At 43.4% G+C, this 26186-nt stretch overlaps 1 protein-coding gene and 1 long non-coding RNA gene across 5 annotated transcripts in view; one reads left to right on the top strand and one right to left on the bottom strand.

Annotated features, from left to right (window-relative positions):
• The window catches only part of Iqgap2 (IQ motif containing GTPase activating protein 2), a 275140-nt gene extending 257793 nt beyond the window's left edge, over nucleotides 1-17347 (top strand). For all 4 annotated transcript variants that reach the window (XM_031360159.1, XM_031360160.1, XM_031360161.1 and 1 more), the window contains 6 exons: nucleotides 6755-6842; nucleotides 9211-9423; nucleotides 12687-12847; nucleotides 14580-14717; nucleotides 15638-15746; nucleotides 16407-17347. In XM_031360159.1, coding sequence (XP_031216019.1) covers nucleotides 6755-6842; nucleotides 9211-9423; nucleotides 12687-12847; nucleotides 14580-14717; nucleotides 15638-15746; nucleotides 16407-16520 — 823 coding nt within the window. In that variant the 3' untranslated portion in view covers nucleotides 16521-17347. The remainder of the gene's footprint in view (nucleotides 1-6754; nucleotides 6843-9210; nucleotides 9424-12686; nucleotides 12848-14579; nucleotides 14718-15637; nucleotides 15747-16406) is intronic.
• Nucleotides 17348-17357: 10 nt separating this feature from the next.
• LOC116083379 lies at nucleotides 17358-26153 on the bottom strand. Its single transcript, XR_004115698.1, has 3 exons — nucleotides 25963-26153; nucleotides 24258-24314; nucleotides 17358-17566 (listed from the first exon to the last, which is right to left on the bottom strand). It is a non-coding gene; the product is annotated as an uncharacterized LOC116083379 (long non-coding RNA).
• Between the last annotated feature and the right edge of the window lie 33 nt (nucleotides 26154-26186).

Raw genomic sequence — 26186 nt, 5'->3', positions numbered from 1 at the left:
ATGTCTTACCTGTGGGACTTGCAAGACTCTTGTGCAAACAATTTTGGGGACTCAAATTAACATAAAAATACAAGCAGCCTTAGGCCAAACTCACTACACATTAAGATGACATTACACACACGCATTCTGAGTTCTGTGTCCCAACTGCCGATGTTTGCATTTGAGAAAAGCACAGCTAATGTGCCTCAGAAAGCATTCTGTCTCTCTTGATTTTTACCAGATACTCAATTTACTCCTGTCACTGCCACAAGCATCTCAGGTATGCTGTGTTGGGATCTGTGTTGCTTTGGTGACATCTGTTTATTTTGTTGTCAAATCATGGAAGGCATGATTCATTCACCTGAGAACCCCACGGGGTGGCTTGGGGCTGGGCCCAGCAGTCCTGAGGCCAGCGCCACCTCTGCCTTCCAGGGCTGGAGGCTGGCAGTGGAGAGCACAGTCCCGCCCCAGGGCACAGGCTCAGCTGTAAGACAGGGCCATTTCCCTGACCTCACAAGGCCAGGGGCAGCCGTGTGCCGTCGAGGGGCCAAATCGCGCTGAACTTTCTGACACCTCAGGACAAGCCAGAGGAGAAAGGGGGACAACGTATCCACCCTGGCTGCCTCTGAGCAACTGGCCATCATCATCCAGATATCAGGAAAGGCATATGGTGTGCGATCCTGCCATGCAAATGAGATCAGGCTAAGTCTCCCACAAGCTCATAAGCTCTGTCCTTATAAGTAATGGGAAGACATTTCCTCTTAATTGGATCTGTGTGTTGTTTGAATGCCATCTTCTCAGTGCTGTCAACTCTAGCGTCTACCCTGATGAATAGGAATCACGGTTTGGCTCCCCTAAAGTATGAAATCATCTTGAACAGCTCATGCATGTTCACTGATTGGAGACAGGAGCCACCACAGTTCAGCACATGCTTGGAATTCACATTTTACAAACAAACCCCTAAAAGTTGGGCATGTTTGGGAAGGGCGGGGTCTGGGAAGTGCTGCTGCCTTTCCCACCCGGGGCCTGTGCTGCAGACTCAGCCAGCTTCCCAGCACGTTTGCCAGCTTACAGCACCTCCTTCCATGGCCGTGCTGTATGGAGCTGGCCAGAGGTTTTGAGACACACATAGCATAAAACTCCTTGCTCTAATCATTTAAAAGTACTCAATGTATGACATTTTAGGACACTCACAATATATAATACAACCATCAACACTATCAATTTTCAGAATGCTTGTTTTTAGTTTGCTCGTCTGACCCTTTGCCCTTGGCTCCTACCAACCACTAGTGTGCTCTCTCTGTGAACTTACCCACTCTAGGTGTTTTGTATAGAGGGATCATATAGCATATGCTTCCCTGCACCTGGTTTCCCTTACCCATGTAATGTTTTAAAGGCATCGTGTTATGGCATGCATTTTACAGCCGAATATTTCACTAGATTATATTTAAAAAAATAGACATGCCTTTGTGCAGTGGCTCACCTGTGCACAGACATTTGAGTTGTTTCCACCTTTTAGATATTGTGACTAGTATTATTTTTTTAAATATTTATTTATTTATTATATGTAAGTACACTGTAGCTGTCTTCAGACAGTCCAGAAGAAGGAGTCAGATCTTGTTATAGATGGTTGTGAGCCACCATGTGGTTGCTGGGATTTGAACTCAGGACCTTTGGAAGAACAGTAGGTGCTCTTAACCACTGAGTCATCTCTCCAGCCCCATGACTAGTGTTATTATTTGTATATAACACTAGTACACACACACACACACACACACACACACACACACACACACACACACACACTCGGGTACAAGTTTCCATTTAAACACCGCTTTTCATTTCTTTTGGTTGTATACCTGGGCATAAAGTTGCTGGCTCAGATGGCAATCCTGTGTATAGTTTTTGGTAGCCCACCAAAGTGTTTTCCCAGTGGTGGTGCCATGTCATATTCTCCACAAACTACAAGGGTTCTAAATTTTACTCTACATTATTATCGTCTCCCCTTCCCTTCTTTCCTTACTGAGCACATCAGTGGGTGTGGAGGAGTATTTCACAGGGGCTTTGACTTGTAATTCCCCATTCATTAGTGATGCTGAACTTCTTTTCATGTGCTTACTGAGCAGTTGCATGCCACCCTTGTAGATTGTCCATCCAGACATTCTGTTCATTTTAAGGGCTCAGTGACAGTATTTCCAACATTCATAGGGCCCTCGGTCCCAGTACTGAAAACAAACATACTTTATCTAATTTTAAATGAAGTTATTGTTATTCCTGGGTTGTAAGTATTCTTTATATATTCATATTAGCAGATCTGTGACTTGTGTATAATTTGCCTCTTATATTTATAAACAATTTTGTATAGAAAAGGACAATGGAGATGAAGAGATGGCTTAGCGGTTAAGAGCACTTGTTGCTTTTGCAGAGGAATTGGGTTTGATTCACAACACCTACAAGGAAGCTGAACCATCTGTAATCTCAGGGGTCTGGTGCCACCAAGCATGCATGTGTTGCACAGACATACATACAGGCAAAACCCTTGTACACACAAAATTATAAAATAACTAAAATAGAAAAGGAATAATAATAAGAAGAAGAAAGGAAAAATCAACTCAAAGTAGAGAAGAATGGATAGAGAGGAGAAAGGAAGAGAGGGACGGAGGGAGGGAGAACTCTGTCTGTGTGTGTGTGTGTGTGTGTGTGTGTGTGTGTGTGTACACATGTGTGCACATGAGCATACTTACAGTACTCTCAGGAACCTCATGAGGATGGAGGCTACCATCAGAATTTCATGGATGAGAACAGTAAGGGCAAGACGGATGTAACCAGATGTAAACCTTTCCCTGGGCAACACGCCAGTTACTGGAATCGAGATTTAAGTCCAGATAATTTTAAGTCCTCCTGAGGCTACACTCTTAATCATGAAGTTTTGCAATCCCTAAGGGCACAGAGCCTCAGAAGCCCTAGAAAGAAGAATGAAAACCATTGCAGGGCAGTGACACCGTCACATCTCTAAATTATGAAGAATTATACAACTGTAAATCTCACTCATTATAGCCTACAATTCATCTTAAAATATGTGACCTTATAACTTGATTTTCAGCTTGCTTTCTCACAGAACTATGTGCTGACCTTGAGCCAGTATGTGTGGTTTCCAATCCTACTTAGCAGTGATATCGCTCACACTGTCATCTCTTAAGAATTTTTTCCTTCCATGTGATTCAGTTTAAATAGCCATTATCCTACCAGAGACATTCCCTCACCTTCAGTTTACCCTGGCCGGAATGCTCAGTGGCCGAGGGGATGTTTGAGGTCCCCTGCCAAAAATATGTACTGATATTATTGCAATTTTAGACACTACCAAGTATTTCTGAACTTCCACAAGCACCACTTCCTTGTCGACCTTGGGCACACTGTAAAGCAGAAAAACAGAGCTATGCGTGGAGAGGCCAAGCCAAGAACTCAGCTTTGTGGACAAGAGCACAGAGCACTAATTCTGATGAGTAAGCTCCATGGTGGAGTTCATTATTCTCCAGTAGTTCTTTCCCACAGTTAGAGGCCTCTTCATGTTTGGATGAGCCTGTCTTACAGTTGGTTGAACACACTACAGGCTAGTATACAACATGCCGCCAGCTAGACACAGCTAGAAAGTTACTTTTGCACTGGTTACATTTAGAAGGTCATTGGCAACCGACACAGTGACCCAAACTGTGAGCTACTCTGTAGATGCTACCCTGAGAAGCTTTAAAGACCTCAGGAGGGCTTTTATCTTGGAAAGGTGCTAGAAGAAGAGGGGATGGTGACTTGGGCTGTGACTCAGTGGTAGAGAATGTGCTTTATGTTTCATTCACAGCACAACAGGAGGTAGGGATGGGAGGAGGCACAGGTAACTCCCACAGGGTGACAGGGGCTGTGGATAATGCAGACCGGCAGCTGGCCTTGTCTTCTGCAGTGCTAGAAACCCAAGTGTGGTGATCTTTGCCTACCCGTTAGGCCTCCGAGCTCGTTGTGGTTCCATCTGTGTTTCAGACAATGGGCTGTCTTCCAGTGTCCTCTTGGTATTAAGGTCCTATGACTAACTAGGTCTAGCTTCCAGTCGAAGAATGGAATGTTTGACTATTGCATTTTCAAAGAAAAAAATTTTTAGTAAGATCCACACATAGAACCTTAAATGTTGTAAAAGATGCATTCTAGAGAGAATCGAGTGAAATAATTTCTTGTTTTTCATTTTTCCAGTGTTTATTTACACCTTTTAAAAAAGACACACGATGAGTGTCCCTATTTATAGAATGTAGTGTGACATTTTGATATATGGATGCCATATCAGTGGTCAAATCAGGGTCACTGACAGACCCGTCACCACCCTCATATGCCGGTGGTTTTTGTTGGGAGCCAAAATTGTCTAGTAATTATGTTTTATTTAACTCAATATATCAAAAATACTTTCATTTCTTACAGAAATGAATGGAAGAGATTGTCAAGGAGGTATTGCGTATCTGTGCCTCTGCTAAGTCTTTAACTTAGAGTGTGTGCCCTGCACTCACATCCGTCCACCTGGTCCAGCCATGTTTCAGGGGCTCAGTGGTACTTGATGGCCAGCCACTGCCATCTTGTGCAACTTTGTTCCCAAGGTTACAGGTGTGTTCCCCACCATCTATCAGACCCCAACACAAGGGCTTTATAAATGACATCTTTCTGTCCAATTGTTTCCATTTTAAAAATTAAAACAAAACAAAACTCTATACGGATTATGTAATTTGCACTGACCCATGCAGCTCATAAGTAACAGACAGGAACTGTTGAGGGGGCGATGTGGGGGGAGCTCCAGGTGGCCTTGGATCTGCTGGTGCACAATGCCCTGTGCCCTTGATCACATACTAGGGAGGGGAGTTGAGATCCCCATGCTTGAAGCAGGTGCTAGCTTAGATAGATATAGACTCTGAAGGTAAGAGAACTTTGACAATGAATCCCACAGGCCTGTTTGTCATCTAGAATTCCAAAAACAAAAAAACAAAAAAACAACAAAAAAAAGCTATTTGTGCAATTTGTCCTTCAACAGTTTGTTAGCAAATAAAATGAGTTTTCTGTCCTGGTGGAAGCCGGTATAAATGACGTCACATATTTGCTAATTAGGTGAACATAGCTGCTAGAACGTTATTTCAAATAAGAACTGCTCAGTGTTGATGGTTTTTAAAGTCATCTAAAGCTTTGTGTTTCTGCCTAAAGGCCAGGCCTGGGGAAGCATGCCTGTAACCCACACATTTAGAATCTAGATGCTAAATCTCTGTCTAAGTCATTCCTGATGATGATTAGAGGAAGCTGGTGTGTGTGTGTGTGTGTGTGTGTGTGTGTGTGTGTGTGTGTGTGGGAAGGGACATGCAGCTTCCTGAGGCCTGGCCACCTCAGGAACACTGACATCTCCCACAAGGCTATAATTAGCTGTGTACCCACGTTTGACTCTCTGGAGTCTTTAACTGTGCATTCTCAGACAGCCTGAAAATCCCTAGCAGGCAAGGGTCACGGGGCTAGAGGAAATGGCTCTCCAGAGACCCAGGAGAAGAGAGCAAAGGAAGCTGTGTCTGTCACGCTCGCTCTTCTTGTGAAGACCTGAGATAAATAGGAAACAAGAAGGGCCACGTTTGCAAACGACTTACTGGATCTTCTCCCATTTCTACAATCTCACATTTGGGGTTAACCAGGACTGATTCAGGAGAAAGCCACCCTTGCGCTTCAGAATATGGCTTATTTTCATTTCCAGTTTCATTTTGCATGAACATTTCCTGCTGTGGTTAAGGGAAAAAGTCATTCTCTTTGACAGCACTGAAATTCAGTAGAGGAACCGGGCTGTGATAACGGCAAGCTGCAGATCTGACCTGTGTGTAGCTCATCAACTACTTGTTGAGGTCTCTGGGGGGAGAGAGCCTCTTTCAAATAATACACCTCCTGCCATGGGCAACAGTGATCAAATGTGAGCATTTGCCCTTTGGGGGTTTTGTCTTGTTGCTGTGTGGCTTCTGTAGTAGGAGTTTGAATTTAGGGCCTCACACATGCTCTACAGAGATACATCCCCAGCCCCCACCTTCAATGTAATTACATAACCCAAATCCCTAATTAAAAGAGACAGTCAGTTGCTAAAGAGCACCTATAGAAGAATGCATGGTTCAGCACTTCCAGGGTGGTTTACCAGCCCTGAACTTGCCTAGAACAGCTCTCCTGTTCTCGGCTCCATGCACACACACACACACACACACACACACACACACACACACACACACACACACACACACACACGGCCCTATCTGCCAGTCTCCTGTATCCTTGAACTCTCACCCCTTTGCTGGGCTCACCAAAAGCCCAAAGCTTCCAAGGCTCACAGGAGACTTCTGCTTCCACTGGCCTTCACACTGGTTTATACTTTTCTTGATGGAGCAAACAAGGCACTTAGTTATGATGTATCCACAGGCTCAGAAGTCAGTTAGGCAGGCCTTCCTATGTCCTTTCCAGCAGCAGGCCGTATCTGCAGCACTGGTCCCTGCCGGCATAAGGGATCTTAGGACATATTGTGTACAGTACTGAGAGACGAGTCCTACTGTGTTAAACATATAAAGCCCAGACTCTGCTTATCTGGCATTCGCAGGCTCCTAGGCGTTTTGAGCAAGAACATTTTACCTTAGGGAATCCTTGAAGCTGCTTAATGTATTCCTATGAGAGAAACAGATTTTTGTGCATCAAAACTGCTGTCTGAACATCTCTCTCTTTTTTTCTCCTCTGTAAGGACCAAAAAGCTGATCATCGATGTGATCCGGAACCAGCCAGGGAGCACCCTGGTTGAAATCTTAGAGACTCCAGCAACCCAGCAGCAGGTGACTCGCCTTTACATGTGCAATAATACGGTAGCAGATAGATGGTGGTGCTCTTAGTGTCCACGCCAAATATGCACTGTCACATAGGGGACCGCATACGTGTCTGAAGCCCACATGGAATATCCGTGGGAGGGAAGTGGAAGATGCTTTCTCCAGTGTGTACTGGATGGTATTGTTTTTCCCTACAGTAGGAGTAGAGTTCTGTCCCTTTCAGAGCCTCGGGATGTGAACCATAAGCTTTGTCATTCAGTAGATGGCTAGATAGATCAGTGAAGAATTGTGCTGTTTGCTAGGATGTCAAAATCCTTGTTATGTATCCGCTAACTCAGAAGAGAGATATCACACACAGTCAAAGGGGTTTCTTCCCAAGTGCATCTGAAGTGAGAGTCTAAGATCATGGTGTCCTGGTGAGAGTCTAAGACCATGGTGTCCTGGCGAGAGTCTAAGACCGTGGTGTCCTGGTGAGAGTCTAAGACCATGGTGTCCTGGTGAGAGTCTAAGACCATGGCGTCCTGGTGAGAGTCTAAGACCATGGCGTCCTGGTGAGAGTCTAAGACCATGATGCCCTGGTGAGAGTCTAAGACCATGGTGTCCTGGTGAGAGTCTAAGACCATGGTGTCCTGGTGAGAGTCTAAGACCATGGTGTCCTGGTGAGAGTCTAAGACCATGGCGTCCTGGTGAGAGTCTAAGACCATGGTGTCCTGGTGAGAGTCTAAGATCATGGTGTCCTGGTGCCTTTACATTGCTACAAACAACTCAGGTTCCATGACAGTCTGAGATCAAAAATTTTACTAACATCTTTTAAGATGCATCATTAAGCTGGACATAGTAGCCCATTGCCATTAATCCCTGTATTTGGGAAGCAGAGACAGACAGATTTCTGTGGTCTGAAGCTAGCCTGGTCTATAGAATGAGTTCCAGGATAGCAGAGCTGCATTAATTAGGTACTTGTAATACCAGCACTAGACAGAAGGCTCAGGAGTTCAAGGCCAGACTGGCCTGTCTCAACAACAACAAAAGGAAAAAAACAAATTATTCAGTCCATTCTGAAATAAATCAACTAATCCCTGTGTTATTATTTTAGTGCCAATAATTGTCTCTATCAACTTAACAGACCTGTCTAATTACTTCCTAATGGGTTGTGCTTATAAATCTGTTTTTCTTAATGTAATGGGTTGCCAAGAAATCATTCTGTCTGCAGATTTAATTAAAAAAAAAAAAAACTTCAAGCCATCTTATGTGTGAAAATGTGTGGATGTTTTTAAACAATCTGGATATATAAATATACTGATTTAAGATAAAAGGGTTTGGCTTTTTTTTGTTTTTTTTTTGTTTGTTTGTTTGTTTGTTTTGTTTTGTTTTGTTTTGTTTAGCTCTGATTGTTTCAGTATTTCCCAGATGTAGTGTAAGTTAGTGACAGAGACCATACACAGACATTTGGCCTCTTGCACACCTTCTTTTCTCCTAACTTGTGACTGTGGCCACTTAAGAAATCCTTCTGAGCCTTAGCTGCCTTACCTGTAAAGTAATTCTAATTTACAGTCAAGACTAAATGAGAAGAGGTTAAGGAGGAACATGATGAACGGATGCAGTAGCACCTGACAGACGCGGATCAAGTATACAGCCTACCAGCTCTATTGTTGTTTACTGTTAACCCAGTAAGCCACTGCTGTACCCTGAAGCCCTATTACTCTATAACAATTGTGCCATAGAATTGATCTGTGGTGTTGGTTGCTGTGCAGTGAAATAGAACACCGCCAGTCTCCTTGTATTACTGTCTTCTTGGACAGACTGGCTGGTTAGCATTCAGCTGTGTGCACGCCATGTTCAAGAACTGTCATGGGTAGGAATATCTTTACCCTGTGGTTCAAAGACATTTACTGTGAGAGAAGGATTCTGGGATGAGAAAGAAGAGCTCTGGCTGCCTTGCTGTTAAATGGCTTTCGTATCTCTGTCAGCAAGGCTGGTTTGTGAGACTTCAGTGGACTTTCAGAGCCCCACGCTAGTACAAAATGTACTTTTATTTTTAATTTTCTCAACTGAGCTACCCAGAAATTCAGTCTTCATCCAGGGAATTATAAAGTAATGGTTATACTAAGGAAGTTTGTCACCTTGGCAAGAAAACAGAACCTTTGAACTTTGGCCAAACTAGGTCCAGTATTACTTCTGTGTTTAATTTTGTTTTTTTGTTGTTATTTGTGTTTGTTTGTTTGTTGCTTTTTTGTTTTTGTTTTTAATTGGAAATGATTTTTCTTCCAGAGTTTGCTTCAAAACCACAAAGAGTACATTCAGGTGCAGACCTTTAGACTTCGTATTTTTGACGTGGAGGGACTGGAGGGAAAGTAATGTGTTGATATTCTCTCTTTAGGAACTAGAGCACACCAAAGACATGGAGAGCCGTGCTGTTGTAGACTCTAGGACCCCAGAGGAAGGGAAGCAGAGCCAAGCGGTGATAGAAGATGCATGCCTGCCTCTTGAGCAAAAGAAGAGGAAGATCCAGAGGAACCTGCGGACGCTGGAGCAGACTGGACACGTGTCATCCACAAACAAATACCAAGACATTCTCAATGAGATTGCCAAGGTATCTGGGAATAGCTTTCTTTTTCATGTAGACCTTTGCTGGCACATGCAGGGCATCCTGGGAGATGACATGTTTGTGGGAACATACAGGGTTCCTGTTTTCCTGAGTGTTTGGAATTTTTAAAGGTTTCAAGGATTTGTGGCTTCTATAAGGAATAGATACAACTCCCCCAGGCCAGGTGGAGAGTTCAAACACACCAGGGTAAACACTCAGGGGGTGTGATGAGAAGTGCTGGTACAACTTTAAGCTATGGTTACTTGGGGTTTTTGCTTGCTTGCTTGCTTGCTTGCTTCCTTGCTTGCTTGCTTCCTTGCTTGCTTGCTTGCTTGCTTGCTGGTTTTATGACACTTTGGGAAATATTGTTTTCTTCACTGTTAACCATCATAAAGTCCCAGTTGTTCTTCAGAGCTACTATTGGTATGGTAACTGCATGTCCCCGAGAATTTGCTTTGAAGCAGTTGAGCCTTACCCCAGGTTAAAGGTTTGTTTATGTTTCTCATGGCACGTTTTACACTTTCCTGGGAATTTCCTGGGAAAGTGATCTCAACTGTGTGCAAGGAAACAGGAAGTCGTCCAGATGTGTTTGCTGAGGATAAGGAAAGGACATATTTGGGTAAAAAGGACATTTCATTCTTTTGATTCAAATATACGCATTCATGTGGGTCTGAGCTTAAAGGCAGTTAAATAAATAGAGGAACATCTTCTTTGTCATCCCCTGGAGGAAATGCACAGGCTGATTCTTTGGTAGAAAAGTATGGTCACTTTAGCGGGTCATTTCTCCTGCCCTGAGTAATTGAAAGAAGCCATCCTTTCTTTGCAAAGTGTGGGTGGAGAACAGTTCTCTTCGAGAATATGAAGTAGAGAACTCAGAACTGTTTGCCATCGTTGAGAAGGCTCTGTTTAGTAGTAAAGTTGAATTTCAGAAGGTGTTGGGGAACCTGCCTCTGAGTTCCTGAAACCGTTGGTTTTAATCTATTCACAAAGGAAACATAGTGTGAAATAGACACCATTCTCAAGTGAAATGTTCTCATAGTTACTGGATTATTTTTAAATTTTATTTAAAATGTATATGTAGAGGAAGGTCAGAGGACATCCTTTGTGAGTTCACAACTCCTACCTTTTTGTGGCAGAGTTTCTCTTGTCTGCTGTGCAGAGTCCTCCTGGCTAGCTGGCCCACGAGCTTCCAGCCACCTCTGGTTCCCAGCTCCCATCTCACAGAAGGAGCACTACAACTGCAGCTGTATGCTGCCACATCTGAGTTGTTGTATGGATTCTGGGCCTCAGATGCAAGTCACTGGCCTTGCATGGCCAGCGCTTTTACCTACTGAGAATTCTCCCCGGCCCTTACTGAATGAATGGCTTTTTAAACCTAGATCTGCAAGTTTAGTTTTAGGGATTTTGTTTGTTTGTTTGTTTGTTGGGTTTGGGGGGTTGTTTGTTTTTGTTTGTTTGTTTGTTTGTTTGTTTGAGACAGGGTTTCTCTGTGTAGCTCTGGCTGTCCTGGAACTCACTCTGTAGACCAGGCTGGCCTCGAACTCAGATTAAAGGCATGCGCCATCACTGCCCGGCTAGCAAGTTTAGTTTTAACAGGACTCTCATAATCTATGAGCAGGAAGACAAAAACCTGTTTGTATTCTAGGAATTCTATTTAAATCTAAGTAGAGTTGTTTCTTGCTATCTGGAGGGAACTGGGTTTAGGATTCCAGCTGATAACATGCATGCTCAAGTCTCTTCTATGAAATGCGGAATGCTTGCATGTGAGCTATTCACATCCTCCTACGCGTAAAATGAAATGTGTCTCTCCATGTGGCTCAGACCGACTCACCCCTGGGCTCAAGGCATCTTCCTGACTCAGCTTCTGAAGTGGCTGGGACCAGCAAGTGTGTGCCATCATGCTGATATGTGTGTGTGTGTGTGTGTGTGTGTGTGTGTGTGTGTGTGTGTGTATACATATATACATATATGTATATATGTGTGTTTATAAGGATATACAGGGATATAAGGGACTCCCTAAGTCCCTATATTGCTTAGGGAGTAATAAAGGCTAATATGCTCATTACAAAGACAGTTTTCTTTTTCCTCTGTATTTTTAGTTCTTATTTGTTCAAATTCAGTGTGGAGCTGTAAAAATGGAGACTTAGTCAATTGTTTTCAGTTTTCGATCTTCTCAAGTCATGAGAGCCATCACTAAAGGGAGATACTATGTAAACATTAAATTTTTTGGCTTAAAATATTCTTCAAAGAGGAAAGTTCAAAGCAGTCTGAAGAAATCACATCTCTCTAGCTAATGTTTTCTTTGAATTCCTTTTTCCTTTACCGACTTGGTGATGGAGTCTCCTGTCTTCCCGGTTGCTCTCTAGCTTGCCATCTCCTCCAGGCACACTTTGAACTTCTGAACTGTTTACCTCGGCCCCCTGAGTGCTGGGGTAACTGGTGTACACCATCAGTGCCTAATCTATCAGTCCCAGAGCTTCATGTGTGCTGTTAAGCCAGTGCTCTACCAACTGAGCTACATCCCAGCCTTTTGTGCCTTTTTAAAAAGCTTTTTTTTCCCCTTAACTATTTGGTGATTCTCAATTTGGGGGGAGGTGTCTGTAAAATATGTATTTATATGTATCTGTGAAGTATTTGCATGTGTGCGTGTGTGCGTGCGTGTGTGCATGCGTGTGTGCGTGTGTGCGTGTGTGTGTGTGTGTGTGTGTGTGTGTGTGTGTGTGTGTGTGTGTCTATACTCTTTTCTGAGTAGGTTGATGAAATCCAGAGGTTAACACTGGGTGCCATTCTTCATAGCTTGCCACCTTATTTTTGAGACAAGTCTCTCCAGAACCTGAATCTCACAGTAGTTTCAGCTAATGAGCCCCCTAGGTCTCCCTGCGCCTGTCCCCAAGCTCTGTCCCCTATGCGTTTGCACCACCATGCTGAGCTTCTATGTGAGTATGAGGGATCTGAACTCAAGTCTTCAGGAAAGCACTTTACTGACTGATCGTCTTCCCAGCCCACTTCCCTCACTGAGGGCATGGAAATAAACTTTAGTAACCCTCTTAAAATAAAAATTGGACGTTTTCCAGTTCTGAAGCAGAAAGCAATAACAATGTGTTGTGTTGTGTTAATATATATAATGAGGTAGGTGCCTGAGATAAACTATAATCAGCAGTTATACACTGGCCTGCTGCCTGCTTTTTCTTCTTCTAAAGTATCAATCTGTAGAAGAAGCAAGAAGCAGGCTCACTTCAGCCCGTCATTATAGCCTTTACTTGTTCCAGGATATTCGAAATCAAAGAATCCACCGCAAGCTTCGAAAAGCTGAGCTGTCGAAACTTCAGCAGACCCTGAATGCACTTAATAAGAAGGCAGCATTTTATGAAGATCAAATTAATTATTACGACACCTACATCAAGACGTGTGTAGACAATCTGAAAAGAAAGTGAGTTCAGATCTCCTTTGTGTCCCTTCACAGTGTTGTGCTTTGTTTGGGGAGACTACAGTACTGGTGGTGGCCTGGGTAGGTTTGGAACTGTTCTAGTTTGATTTCTATTGCTGATAAAAGACCATGACCAAAAGAAAGGGTTTTATTGGCTTGCATGTCCTAACCACAGTCCATCAGTAGTGAGGGAACCCAAGTAGGAACCTGGAGGCAGGAATTGAAGCAAAGAACACAGAGGAGTGCCGCTCACTGGCTTGCTCCTCGTGGATTGTTCAGCCTGCTTTCTTATAGAACCCAGGACCACCAGCCTAGAGATGGTACCACCCACAGTGGACTTACCCTCCCCTCCCCTCCCCTCCCACCTCACTCCCCCCAAACCCCACCCCCCACCCACCCCTGTCATTGATTACTAATTAAGAAAGAGGCCTTACAGGCTTGCCTACTGCTGACCTTATGGAGGTGTTTTCTCAATGGAGATTTCCTAGACTGGCTTTAAAGTGACTTTAAGATCTCAAATGACTTTAGATGAGTCAACTTGACATAAAACTATCCAGCACCTATATGTTTACTTGAGTTGAGAATGTTTATGATGAACAGGATTTTGTTTGCCTGATAGTGTTAGATAAGTCAAGTATTTGCTAAATGCACAGAACAATTAAATTTTAATGATTTAAAATTCCTTGTTGATATTTTTTTAAGTCATGCCAAATTTTGGCAGCTCTCTCTCATATCCATTAGTATACAAATTATAGGGTTTTTTTTATATACAATATAATGATTCTCAGTGACAACTCTTTGTTGATAATTATTCTTATCACTAGTCTGGGTCAATGCTGATTAAAGTTTAATTACCCACTTAACTGTGTGATACAGTGTTTCCAGATAACCTTCGTCTGCATAAAAAGCAGTAGGAAATGATACCGTGTAGGAAAATCGATAGTATTACTCATAGGAAGTCTGAAGAAAAGAGATAGTCTCCTCATCTCCCAACTCTGGCCCAGTCAGTCTTCATTCATTTGCTTGCAGGCTGTGTAAAATCTTTTTTTAACACTTCTACCCAAGAAGAAATCAATCAAGCAAACTTCAGTCAAAAATGATCCCTAGTGGTTTGGCTTCACAGGGCATTAAAGCAACTTTAAGCCATGAACTCTGTAGTCCTAATGTGGGTTCTGAGTCTCTCATAGTTTGTGATCTTGATTTTCTCCTGTTTAACACAGGATTGAGAATGCCATCTCTGGTGTTGCTATGAAAAGCTAAATGAAAATTACTTATAGCAAAGGAATGCATTGATTTCAAAGCACCATGGAAACCATTCATTGGAAAATGCAAACTGATATGTTTAAAGTACATATTTAGAACATAATATGCTTAAAGCATATACTTGGAACAGGGCTAAATTAGTTTTATTAATACCTTCACTTTGGAACAGAAAGTTCACGTAATTACTCCAGGGCTACTTACAGTGACATCTAAGATAGACACTTAGTTCAGGATGCCTGAGAACACAACATACTTTTTACTTTAAATACCAACTTCAGTCACTTAGGAAATCCAGTTGGATAGTGATTCCAAAGCATAGAGATGATTGTCACCTTCTATTGCAGATCAGTACACCACCACCACCACCCCACCACCTCACCCCACCCCCAGTAAACAGTGGGGTCACTCTGGGCATGGTTGCTGCCCTGTCCAGAACATCTTGACAACAGATTGTCTGTTCTCTTTTGCTCAGAAATTCTCGGAGATCAATTAAACTGGATGGAAAAGCAGAACCCAAAGGAACGAAGAGAGTGAAGCCAGTGAGGTACACGGCAGCAAAGCTACATGACAAAGGCGTCCTGTTGGGCATAGATGACCTTCAAACTAACCAGTAAGTACAGGCCAGCATCTACTGAGAACACACCTGCCCTCCACTCACACACAAGCTGACTAAGCAGTCCTCGGAGGTCCTGGGTAGTTTGGAAGGTCTGTTTGTTCTAGCAAGGTTTAGCCTAGGTTACAGATCACTAGTCTTACCCCATGGCCCTACCTTCAGTATCAGACACTGATGTGTTCAGTCCTGGGAAGGGTGTGTACCCAGAAGTTATGTGTCCTAAGGTGTGTCCGGTGTATGGATCCGAGGGGGTCTCTCGGTCCCTTCAAAAGAACTGAGTCAGAGCAGTGAGCATGAAAGGCTGCCTTTTGATCTTGGTGCAAGAATTACCTATTACTAAAAAGTGTTTACATTTCAAAACCACAAGCTGTGACAGCCCCTGGTCAGAACCACCTCCAATAAAGCTGGGAGTGTGTGAATTCAAGGTGGAAGGACCAACAGAAATGGTGGTGCATGGCCCCAGCAGGCACACCATGCATGCTGGCACACCATGCTCTGCCTTTGCAAGGGACCATGAGCCTCATGCATATCCCTCCTGTTTTCCTTTGTCACAAAAGAAGTCATCCTTTGGCTATGGCCTTCTCTCTGACTCCCTCCTCCTTCTAGGACCTGACCCACAACATCTGAGTCTACAAGCTCTTCATCCCATGGAGTTTCTGTAAAGATTATTAACTAATGAACATTGCTGTCCCAACAGTGGTATAAGGCCATGTCCAGGGATCACACCTGCTAGTTCTTTTGTAATTTAGAAAAAAAAACAAAAAACCATCTAGTTCAGATAGTGGAAGAGGATGCTGGGTGTTTGGGTGCCTTGGGATTGCCACGCTAGTCTGCTCACTGCTCCTAAGTTGAGGCTCCATGGAGTTCTTTAGCAGTTTACTTATGATTGCACATGTCTGACTGTTCCTCTTCAATAGGTTTAAGAATGTTGTGTTCGATATCATAGCTACTGAGGACATGGGCATCTTTGACGTCAGATCCAAATTCCTTGGTGTTGAGATGGAAAAGGTGCAACTCAATATTCAGGTGAGCTGGGGTTTTATATGAAGGCCAGTGTGGCGCTCTCTGCATTACACAGTAGGTGACAAACAGGGCTCCAAAAGCCAGACAGCCTGGGTTTAAATTCCTGGAACTCAGATGGTGGAAGGAGAGAATCTACTTTCCCAAGTTGTCCTCTGACCTCCACATGCAGGTCACATCCATGGACACACACACACACACACACACACACACATATACACGCACACACACTTTTTAATTGTAGGACTGAAATGAAGATTGTGTTTTATATTAACTGGATAATAATTTTCTTTCATGCAGTTTTTTTTTCCTAGTGCTGAGGCTCAAGCCCAAAAGCTCTCACACACAAGCTAGCTCTGTACCCCCAAATTATAACCGCAGCCCTCTCTCTATCATTAAGTCACTTTCTTCCACGCAGGGCAGTAATTCTCTGTGTGTCCTGACCACAACACCACTCGCTGTCAATTATGAACTTATTAAAATGCAACTCCCACCCCAGAGCTGCCACATCAGTAGTCCCCAGGCGCAGTACCGTTAAGATGACTAATGCTTTAGAAGCCACAGTGGGATTACTGGATCAGCCGGGGCTATTCTGTCATTGGTTCTTCCAGTCCGTTCTTAAACAGTGAAGTCACACTGAGATGTTACCCTTCCCTCTGGTTCCAGGACTTACTTCAGATGCAGTATGAAGGGGTGGCTGTGATGAAAATGTTTGATAAGGTGAAAGTGAACGTGAACCTTCTCATATATCTGCTCAACAAGAAGTTCTATGGAAAGTGATGCGCTGTCTGCCAAGGGATTCGTGGATTCTCTATCGCCTGCCTTGAGAAATGAGCTTGTCTAGTATTTTTGTTTTAAAACATGATTGAAATCACAGCTTATAAACGTGTGATTTTTTTTTTTAAGACCAAAACTGTTCTGAAGAATGTAGCCACGTGCCTTTTTGATAATTGGATACTGCAGCAGAGGGGCAGACAAGATGGGCTGATGGGACACACACACACACACAGAGTACTGTGGCACAGGTACTCCATCGGAAAGTTCTGAACAGCCTGGGATCTGTTTTAAAGTAGGGGGAGAAAGTTTAGCTGACTAGGGACAAATGTATAAACCTATTTTCCTATGAAAAAAATTTAAATGTCCCATTTAAATGATGTAATTCTTCATAGATTGTTTTCTATCTGTGGAGAAATAGAGATCTAATTAATTTGTAATGAATTATTTAGACATATAGTTCTAAGCCCTGTCTTCTGGGAATTATCAGTTTTAAAGAGAACTTTTGTGCAATTGAAAAATGAAGTTTTTATAAGTAATTGAAAGTGATGATACAATAACACTTTCTGTATAAAAGTATATATTTTATGTGATTTATTCAATTTACTCAAAGTGCACTACTGCCTCATGGGAAGGCTCCTGTAAGAGGAGTCACAGGAAACACGGTGGACAACAGGTATAGACCCCCACCTTCACTCTCACCATTTATTTGAATACTTCAATTGTGCCTCTCAATTTTTTTGTAATGCTATCAAATCAGTATCTAGATGGGTTTTTAAATGTATTCTTTGAAAATTGTTTTATGTAAAATAAATGTTACTTAATTACATGGATGTGGGTTTTTAAAGAGTGTTTTAATAAGTCCAACTTACTTAGTGGGTAGAAGACTCTTGGTGGGGCTCATCAGGGAATGAAGTCACATACTCAGAGATGTGCAGATTAGGGTACAGAGGAAGCTGCTGTGGGATGGGACACGGGACCTCAAGTTTAGCCATCCATAGGTGAGCTGATCCACAGGCAATCCAGAGATCCAGTCAGCCTTATACTTACCACTGATTCCAACCATAGTGGGAAAAGGGGGCAGAAGTTCAGAACAAATCACTGAGAATTACAAAGGTCACTCTTGCCTCCTTCCTGTTGGCTAATAGTAGGTTCCAGCCAGCTAGAGTCCTCAGCTCAGTCTGTTTTGTATGGTTATAACAAAATGTGCTTGTGGCTGGGCACTTTGTATTCAGACAAAAATGCTCACTTAATTCCAGTTCTGGAGGCCTCTGAGCAGGGTCATAGGAGCTCATTATTACTTAATAGTACATGAGGAAGAAACAAAATACCCAGGGCACTCTTGCTTTGTAACAGTGTTTCTAAACCTGGGGTCAAACGACCTTTTCACAGAGATCACCTAAGACCATCAGAAAACAGAATATTTACGCTGTGATTCATAACAGTATTATAAAGTACCGTTATGAAGTAGCAACAATATAATAATTGTATGGTTGGTGGGGTCACTACAGCACGAAGAGTTATTAAAGGGTCGCATGCAGCCTTGGGAAGGCAGAGAACCACTGCCTTATAGAACAACCCACTCTGCCCCCAAGCCCTAATCCAGCTTCTTGAAGACATTACTCTATTCATGAGGTTAGCGCTCCTACAGTTTAATTAACGCTTAAAGGTCCCACCATCTCTCAACATCTTTATGGAGACCCAAACTTCAAGATGGGTTCATTACGCAGAAGGAGACAAGCTGCATCCAGACTGTGGTAATCTCCAAGCAGGCAGCTAAGTATCCAGTTAAAACAAGGAGTGAAGAGAGAAAGATCTGTTACGGAAAGAAAGAGAAAGCATGGAGGAGCTTGGACGCTTGGGCTAGACCTTCCCCAACACCTTACTCATTTATTCAACAGGCTTTATTTTCCTTAGGGATTACACAATCTGCTTATTAGAGAAAATGAACTTAATTAAAATCAACAGAATTTGGAAAATTCTGATAAGGAGAGTCCTATTTTTTATACTTTATTTTATGTGCATTGGTGTTTTGCCTGCACGGGTGTCAGTGTGAAGGTATCCGATCTTGGAGTTACAGACACTTATAAGCTGCCATGTGGTTGCTGGGAATTGAACCAGTCAGTGCTCTTACCTGCTGAGCCATCTCTCCTGTCCCAGAATCCTCTATTTTTCATAGTTGTTTCAGACTACATTGGTTTTGGTTTGTTTGTTTGTTTGTTTGTTTGTTTGTTAAAGTTTCTGTGAATTTGAGTGTTTTGACCACATGCATGTGTGTGCACCATTTGCAGGCCTGGTTGTCCATAGCTGTCACAAGAGGGCATCAGACCCCTGGCACTGGAGCTATGGATAAGCAACTGGGTGAGAACTAGGAATTGAACGTGGGTCCTCTGCAAAAACAACAAGTGCTGTGAACTGCCGAACCATCTCTCTAACCCCAAGCAACATATATTCTTGACAAATACTGCAGAACAATTCTATCGAAACAATTGATAACTGCAGGGGCAGTTTGTTTTTGTTGTTTTGCTTTGTTTCACTTACACATCATTAGCCTTAATGTGACTCTTAGTAGAAGCAATCTGGTAAATTTCATCTTAAGAGCAAACTTTCCTCTTCCTACCACCAGTATTGGAAAAGGTGTGCTTTAGTTGGGGTTTCCATTGCTGTGAACAGACACCATGACCAAGACAACTCTTCTAGAGTGTTTATGCATATCTGTGGGTTGTGCTTGCCTGTATATGGTATATGCATGTATGGAACCAGAGGGTCAGCTATGAATGCCTTCCTCTATCACTGTTCCATTTTGTTTTTTGAGGCAGGGATCTCTCACTGAATGTAGAGCTTGCCTTTTAGCTCTGTTGGCTGGCTAGACCCTAGCCTTCATCTGTGTCTCGCCTACCCTTCCTAGCACAGTGATCAGAGGCATGCAGCACTATGCCCGGCTTCTATGTGGGTACTGACAGGGACTGGCACTCGAGTTCTCATGCATGTGCAGGAAGCCCTTCCCCCCACTGAACCATCTCCCCAGGCTCCTACCCCCAACTTGCCTTTGTAGGCAACTAACACTAAACAATTGAAACTGTAATGCTTTTCACAAAGCTGGTTCCTGTATTTTGACAGGATCATGTTTCCACTATTATAAATAAGACATCTTTAGTCAAGATGGTTGAGAGTACTGTATTCCCCTAGCTTCTACAATGGCACCTGACACTTTAGTTTTCATATAGGGTCTCACTGTGCAGCCCCGGCTGGCCTGGAACTAGCTATGTAGACCAGGCTGACCTAACTGCTGGGGCTAAAGGTATGTGCCACAACTGGCCCATACCGGCACTTTGTAAGGCAAGAGCCACGGCAGTACCTGCTGCCCCAGCCACTTCTCCATCGATACGTTCTATGAGCTCCAGAGAGGTAAGTCCTGTGGACGTTGTTCAGAAAGTTAGTGGCCAAGTAGGATACCAATCTGTGTTGTCATTGTGTGGTACAAACCATCAGAGCCTTATTGTGCGGCCCCTGGGGCAGCTGTGGGAGCATGTGTGGACACTAATTAGAGTTACTATTCATGATGTGACTTTTATGATTTTTGTGGTTAAGTGGGGGTTAGTGGTGTTCCTCAGACATCTAGAGAAGCAACCACAGCACTGTGAATGGTGAGAGGGAATTTCATGTGCATTAGATCTTACTGCCAGTTAGCTATTTGAAACTGCCATTACCCTCAGGTCCTGAAGCCAGGACCCAGTAATGGGTTTAAAATAGTCTCTAAGCTCCAGGTCAGTGGTTCTCACCCTTCCTAATGCTGAGACCCTTTAATACAGTTCCTCGTGTTGATACCCAACCATAAAATAATTTTCATGGCTACCTCATACATGGAATTTTGCTACTGTTATGAATCATAATGTAAATATTTTTGAAGCCAGAAGCTTGCCAAAGGGGTCGTGACCCACAGGTTGAGAACACCTGCTCCAGAAGCTGTGTGTTTTCCACTCCTCCGCTGAATGCCTGGCACTGCCTTATAAATAGGAAATGCAGAAAAGAGTCTGGAAATGGGATGAGGAGGGTACTGTGCATCCCTCCCCACGCCCTCATGAGTCCAGTACTACTTTACATGGACAGTTGGATGGATGGAGCCTCTACTGATGATCGAGTGCTAACTGAACATCTTTCGACTTCCATCTAAAACAGCCGGTATGGACTTAGTCAGCTGCCTTGTTTTCCTTAGAATGTAAACTCTACACTAAAACACACTAGAGTTTATCCCTTGATACACGAACTCAAGTTTCTGTTTTAAGACAGAATCTCCTGTAGCCCAGCTGACATCAGAGTCACCATAGAACCTGAGGGTGGTCTTGAACTCCTGGTGGTCCTGCCTTCGCCTCTCAAGTGCTGGGATTACAAGTGTGCACCACAGTGACCCGATGAACAAAATTGTTTTCTTTTGAACAGAGACTAAATTTGACCCTTGCTCAATAACCTGGGCCACACAGGTGCTTACCACTGTCCTGAGGGCTAATTAGCAGAAATACTTCTTGTTCCATTATGAAGCGCACAATTTCTAAACAAAATTTTTGAAGCCAGAACATAAAATACCAATACATGTTTGTAACAACAAAAGACAAAAACAGGTCTCCTCCTGGCTAGGTCAGAATTTATTTAAACCTACTGTTAGCTTGGAGAGCGAATGTGGAGGTCTTAGGCAGACCAGGAAGTGCCTCTCCTTACTTCCTGTGCTTTCACAGGACACGAGCTCTCGAGCTCTCGGATTACTACCACCAGCTGCTATAAAAGGAAATCACTAGGTGAACTCCTAGAATATTCTATTATCTTTGGAGAGTTTTGAATAGAGCCATGGAAACAATACCCGAAACAGGTAGAGTTAGTGGCTGAAAGAACAGTGCTCCTAACATCTGGAGATTAAAGTTTACACCGCGATGATGACATGTTTGTTTTTAAACACTGGTGCAAACCATCAACAGGGGAGGATGGCTAATGACTCACACTATTTGGTGCCAGGCAAGTTAAAATAGGGACTGTAAAAGCCCAGAGTGTGCAAGTAATTCCAATGGGAACGGTGCTGTAAAGCTGAGACTCCTTTGTGGGGAATGCTCATTAGCCGTGATGAGCTTGCCCACCCTCCACAGCGGACATCTGCTCTACAAGTGACAGTAGGTTGGGCACAAGTGGCAAAGAACTAAAACAGAGGGACTTGGCGTCCTTTTCCCCACACTTCCGTTCCATTAGCCACAACTACTGAGAGATGATTTCAAGTATAACAAAGGATGTATGTTTGGTAATACGTAAATATCATGCACTTAAATATGAAGGGTGTGGCATCCTCAGATCAGGCTTTCCTTTTTTTTTTTTTTTTTTTTTTTTTTTTTTTTTTTTTTTTTTGGTTTTTCGAGACAAGGTTTCTCTGTGTATCCCTGGCTGTCCTGGAACTCACTCTGTAGACCAGGCTGGCCTCAAACTCAGAAATCCACCTGCCTCTGCCTCCCAAGTGCTGGGATTAAAGGCGTGCGCCACCAGCGCCTGGCTCAGGCTTTTCTTAGAGATCTGAAACCAATCACTTTTGCATACAGAAGGATACATGAATGTGGAACATGAGTTTGATTTTGTTTCAGACAAGAGCTTAATATGTAGCTCAGGCTGGCTTAGAACTTCCAACTTTCCTGCTTGTGTCTCTCTAGTGCTGAGACTGCATCTAAACCACCATGCCTGATTTGGAACCACATTCAGTTTTTCTGGCTCTCCCTAAAGCTGTGGTGGCAAAGTGTGTTCACTGCCACCCACGGTCCCCAAGTATCCCCAACAGCAGCAGCAGCAGCAGCTCAGACCAACTGCATCCATGTCTCTGAAGACACAGCCCAGCACCGTGGCCTATATAATCTAGCTGACTCTGGTCCATGCTAATGTCTGAATACTATGTCTTACTCTAAACTTTGGTGTGGGAACTCTCAGAGCTTGTCCTCACCCAGGGGCATTTTCAGTATGTTGGTCCAGGATGGAGGTACTTTAAAATTCTTTTGTAAGTGATCTAATTAATAATTCATAATCTGGGGCTGGCGAGATGGCTCAGAGGAGCACTTGCTCTCCTTACAGAGGACCAGGGTTCAGTTCCCAGTACCTGCACAGCAGCTCACAAACTATCTGTGGACCTCAGTTCCAGAGTTACTGATACCCTCTTCTGGCCTCTGCAGGCACTGCATGAACACAGTGTACAGACACGCATGCAGGAAAAACAACCACACGCATAAAATTTAAAAAAGAAATCTCTAAAGAATATTCTGGAATCTTAGAGAATACTAAAGAGGAAATATCTTATTCTGTCCCTTCCCTTTGCTGGCTGTGCTGCTGCCACATTCTGAGAGACACTTGAGGAAATATGCGGAGAATTTAATGACTTCAATATTTCAAGAGCCTTCTTTCTTCAGGATACACTTTGTTCTAATATAACAGCTCCCCAAAGCATCCTCTTAATACTTCTCATCATTTCTACCATTTGTGTGTGTATGCGCGCACAGGCGCGCGCATGTTTACATACGTGTGTGAGTGCATGTGCAGGCCACTGAACAACCTCAAGTGTCATTCCTCAGGCACCACCCACCTTCTTTTGAGATAGGATCATCTTTTAGCCTCGAGTTCACTGAGTAGGCTAAGCTAAGCGGTTTGGCCAGGGAGTCCCTGGGATCTGCGTGCCTCTGCTTGCCCTCTAGTGCTGAATTACAGGTATATTCTACCTTAATTGGCTTTCATACACATTGGTTCTGGGGATGACACGGGTGCTTGTGCTTGCAAGCTATCTCTCTAGCTCACCCAGCGTCTTTAAAGGATAGATAGACCTACATACATTTATTTATATATATATTTATACATTTATTTGTATAATTATTGAATAATGTACAGGACCCTAACACTAATCATGAAGACCAAAGATGCACAAAGGCAGAAGGCAATTCCCTGTTTTCTCAAGTTTTGCTCTCTTCAGTTTAATTCATCAGCAGCCAAATATTATATGGAAAATTCCAGAAATAAAAGTTTTAGTGTCATTTTAGGGAGTATGGTGAAAACTTACTCCAGGGGCTGGATAGACAGCTCAGGGCTTAAGAACACTTATTGCTCTTTGCAAAGGACATTGCTCAGTTCCCAGCACCCACATAGTGAATCACAACCACTTGTAACTCCAGTTCCAAAAAATCCAATGCCCTTTTCTGAACTCTGTGGACACTAGGCATGCATGTGGTACCAACACATTAAAAAATCTTTTATCCAGGCAGTGGTGGCTCATGCCTTTAATCCCAGCACTTGGGAGGCAGAGGCAGGCAGATTTCTGAGTTCGAGGCCAGCCTGATCTACAGAGTGAGTTCCAGGACAGCCAGGGCTACACAGAGAAATCCTGTCATGAAAAAAAAAAAAACAAAAACAAAAAAACAAAAAAAAACAACCTTTTAACATTTTTCTAACACTTCTAACACCTTCTAACACTCCACTCTAACCCAGGGTTTTAGGAATGAATGATTTTATCCAGTGTATTCACACTATATACACTACACCCTTGTTAATATCCATCTCAGTATTACAGTGTCTGTCTCAGTATCTTAGCGCCTGTGACTAAGTCACTCTTAGTTTATTCAACAATGATCTGGAAGCACAAAAGAGTGATGCACTGAAGGTGTCATGACACGTGAAAGAACAGATCAACTTTGATACTGAGAAGCAATGCAGCACAAGTTACAGGTAGAAACTCACCTGCATGCAGGGTTTAGACTCTCTAGCTTTCAGGCTTCCAAGAGTCTAGAAACATCTCTGTGGATGAAAAAAAAAATTCTATGCTTAGTATCTTGTCGAAAATGTGGCACTTGTTTTATCACTTTTTCTTTCAATTCCAGTTTTTTTCCCCAAACATTTTTTTGAAGATTTATTTATTTTATATGTGAGGACACTGTCACCATCTTCAGACACACCAGAAGAGGGCCTCAGAACCCATTACAGATGGTTGTGAGGCACCATGTGGTTGCTGGGAATTGAACTCAGGACCTCTGGAAGAGTAGTCAGTGCTCTTAACCGCTGAGCGATCTCATCTCCCCAGCCCTAATTTCAGTGTCTTTACAATCAATTGGAGCATCTCTTACAAGCAATGGTATTCCTTGGGTTAATTGCAGCAATTTTCTTTTTCTTGCCTGTGAACCTTGAAAGTGAGGAACCTAAACTCCCAACAGCATTTCAGAGAGGTGAGAAAACGATACCATGTTATTAATGTGTGCAGAAATGTGCTAATGGTCCCCACTTACCCTAAAATATGCTTTCTCAAAAGATTCCAGTGGGGAGGGTTTTAAATGGTGTTGTTTAGCTGAGTGATTGCACAACTGACTGAGCAACTTAGGAAGACTGTGAGGCAGCTCTGAGGGGAAGGGCAGATGGCCTCTCATCTTGTTTTCTCCATTGTTCGAAATGTTGGGATTCTAGTTAGGGAAAGACAGTCTTTAAGGAAACTTGTCCTTTTCAAAGCCTTGGCCAGGGATTGCAGGATACCACTGTGCTGCTTAGTTTTTTATCAACTTGACAAAAGCTAAAGTCATCTGAGACGAGAGAAACTGGACTGAGAAAATGCCTCCCTAAAGTCTGGAGTTGCACATGCCTGTAAGGCGTTTTCTTAATTAGTGATTGATGAGAAAAGGCCCAGCCCATTATAGGTAGTACTATCCCTGGGCTAATGGTCCTAAATTCTGTAAAGAAAGCAGGCTGAAGCCAGGCGGTGGTGGTGCATGCCTTTAATCCCAGCAATTGGGAGGCAGAGGCTGGTGGATTTCTGAGTTCGAGGCCAGCCTTGTTTACAGAGGGATTTCCAGGACAGCCAGGGCTATACAGCAAATGTGAACAGCAAGCCAGTAAGCAGCACCCCTCCCAGGCCTCCACTTCAGCTCCTGCCTCCACAGTCCTGCCTTGTTTTGAGTTCCTGTCCTGACTTCTTTTATCCATGAACACTTATATGGAAGTATAAGTCAAATAAACCTTTTCCTCTCCAACTTGCCTTTGGTCGTGGTGTCTCATGGCAGCAATAGAAACCCTAAGACAACCACCGCACTTCAGAACGCTGAGCGGCGAGCGGGCAATTTCAGAAACTGGGAAGTGGACCTGGATTCATTTTCGGGGTGTCTTCCTCACTACACTCTTTCTAAGCAAAATAAGCTGGGGCTCCTCCTCGCTAGGCCTCAGCCATGACCCTCGTTTTGATATCTAACATTGATTGTAGCCAAGCACAAACCGTCATAAGGTTCCAGAAGGTGGGAAGGACCCTTTAAAATTCCCCAGTGCTGCCCCTCCTCCTCCCACCCAGCATCCTTCGGGCGGGAAGGATGGCCCTGGGCATCGGGGCATGGGGCTGCGGCTCTTCTGGCTCTGGTTGCCAGGGGAGTTCTGTAGGCAAGAGCTTGGAAAGCCTGCGTCTGGATACCTTGTCCAGTTCCACTCGTGTGGAAGATCAAAGGCTCGACGTGATCCGTCTAAGCTCACCAAATAAACGAATTTCGAGAAATGTCAAGCACTCTGTCCACACATCCGGGGACACCCTAGTCACCGCAGCGTCAAATCTTTAAATGTATGAATTATAAAAGACAGAAGTCAGTAGCCGACTTTTAGCTAAAACTCATGAATTATAAAAAACAGAAGTCAGTAGCC

The sequence above is a fragment of the Mastomys coucha genome, unplaced genomic scaffold (assembly GCF_008632895.1).
Source record: "Mastomys coucha isolate ucsf_1 unplaced genomic scaffold, UCSF_Mcou_1 pScaffold8, whole genome shotgun sequence".
Taxonomy (NCBI): domain Eukaryota; kingdom Metazoa; phylum Chordata; class Mammalia; order Rodentia; family Muridae; genus Mastomys; species Mastomys coucha.
Note: the sequence above shows the minus strand (reverse complement) of the source record. Positions and strands in the feature narration are given on the sequence as shown.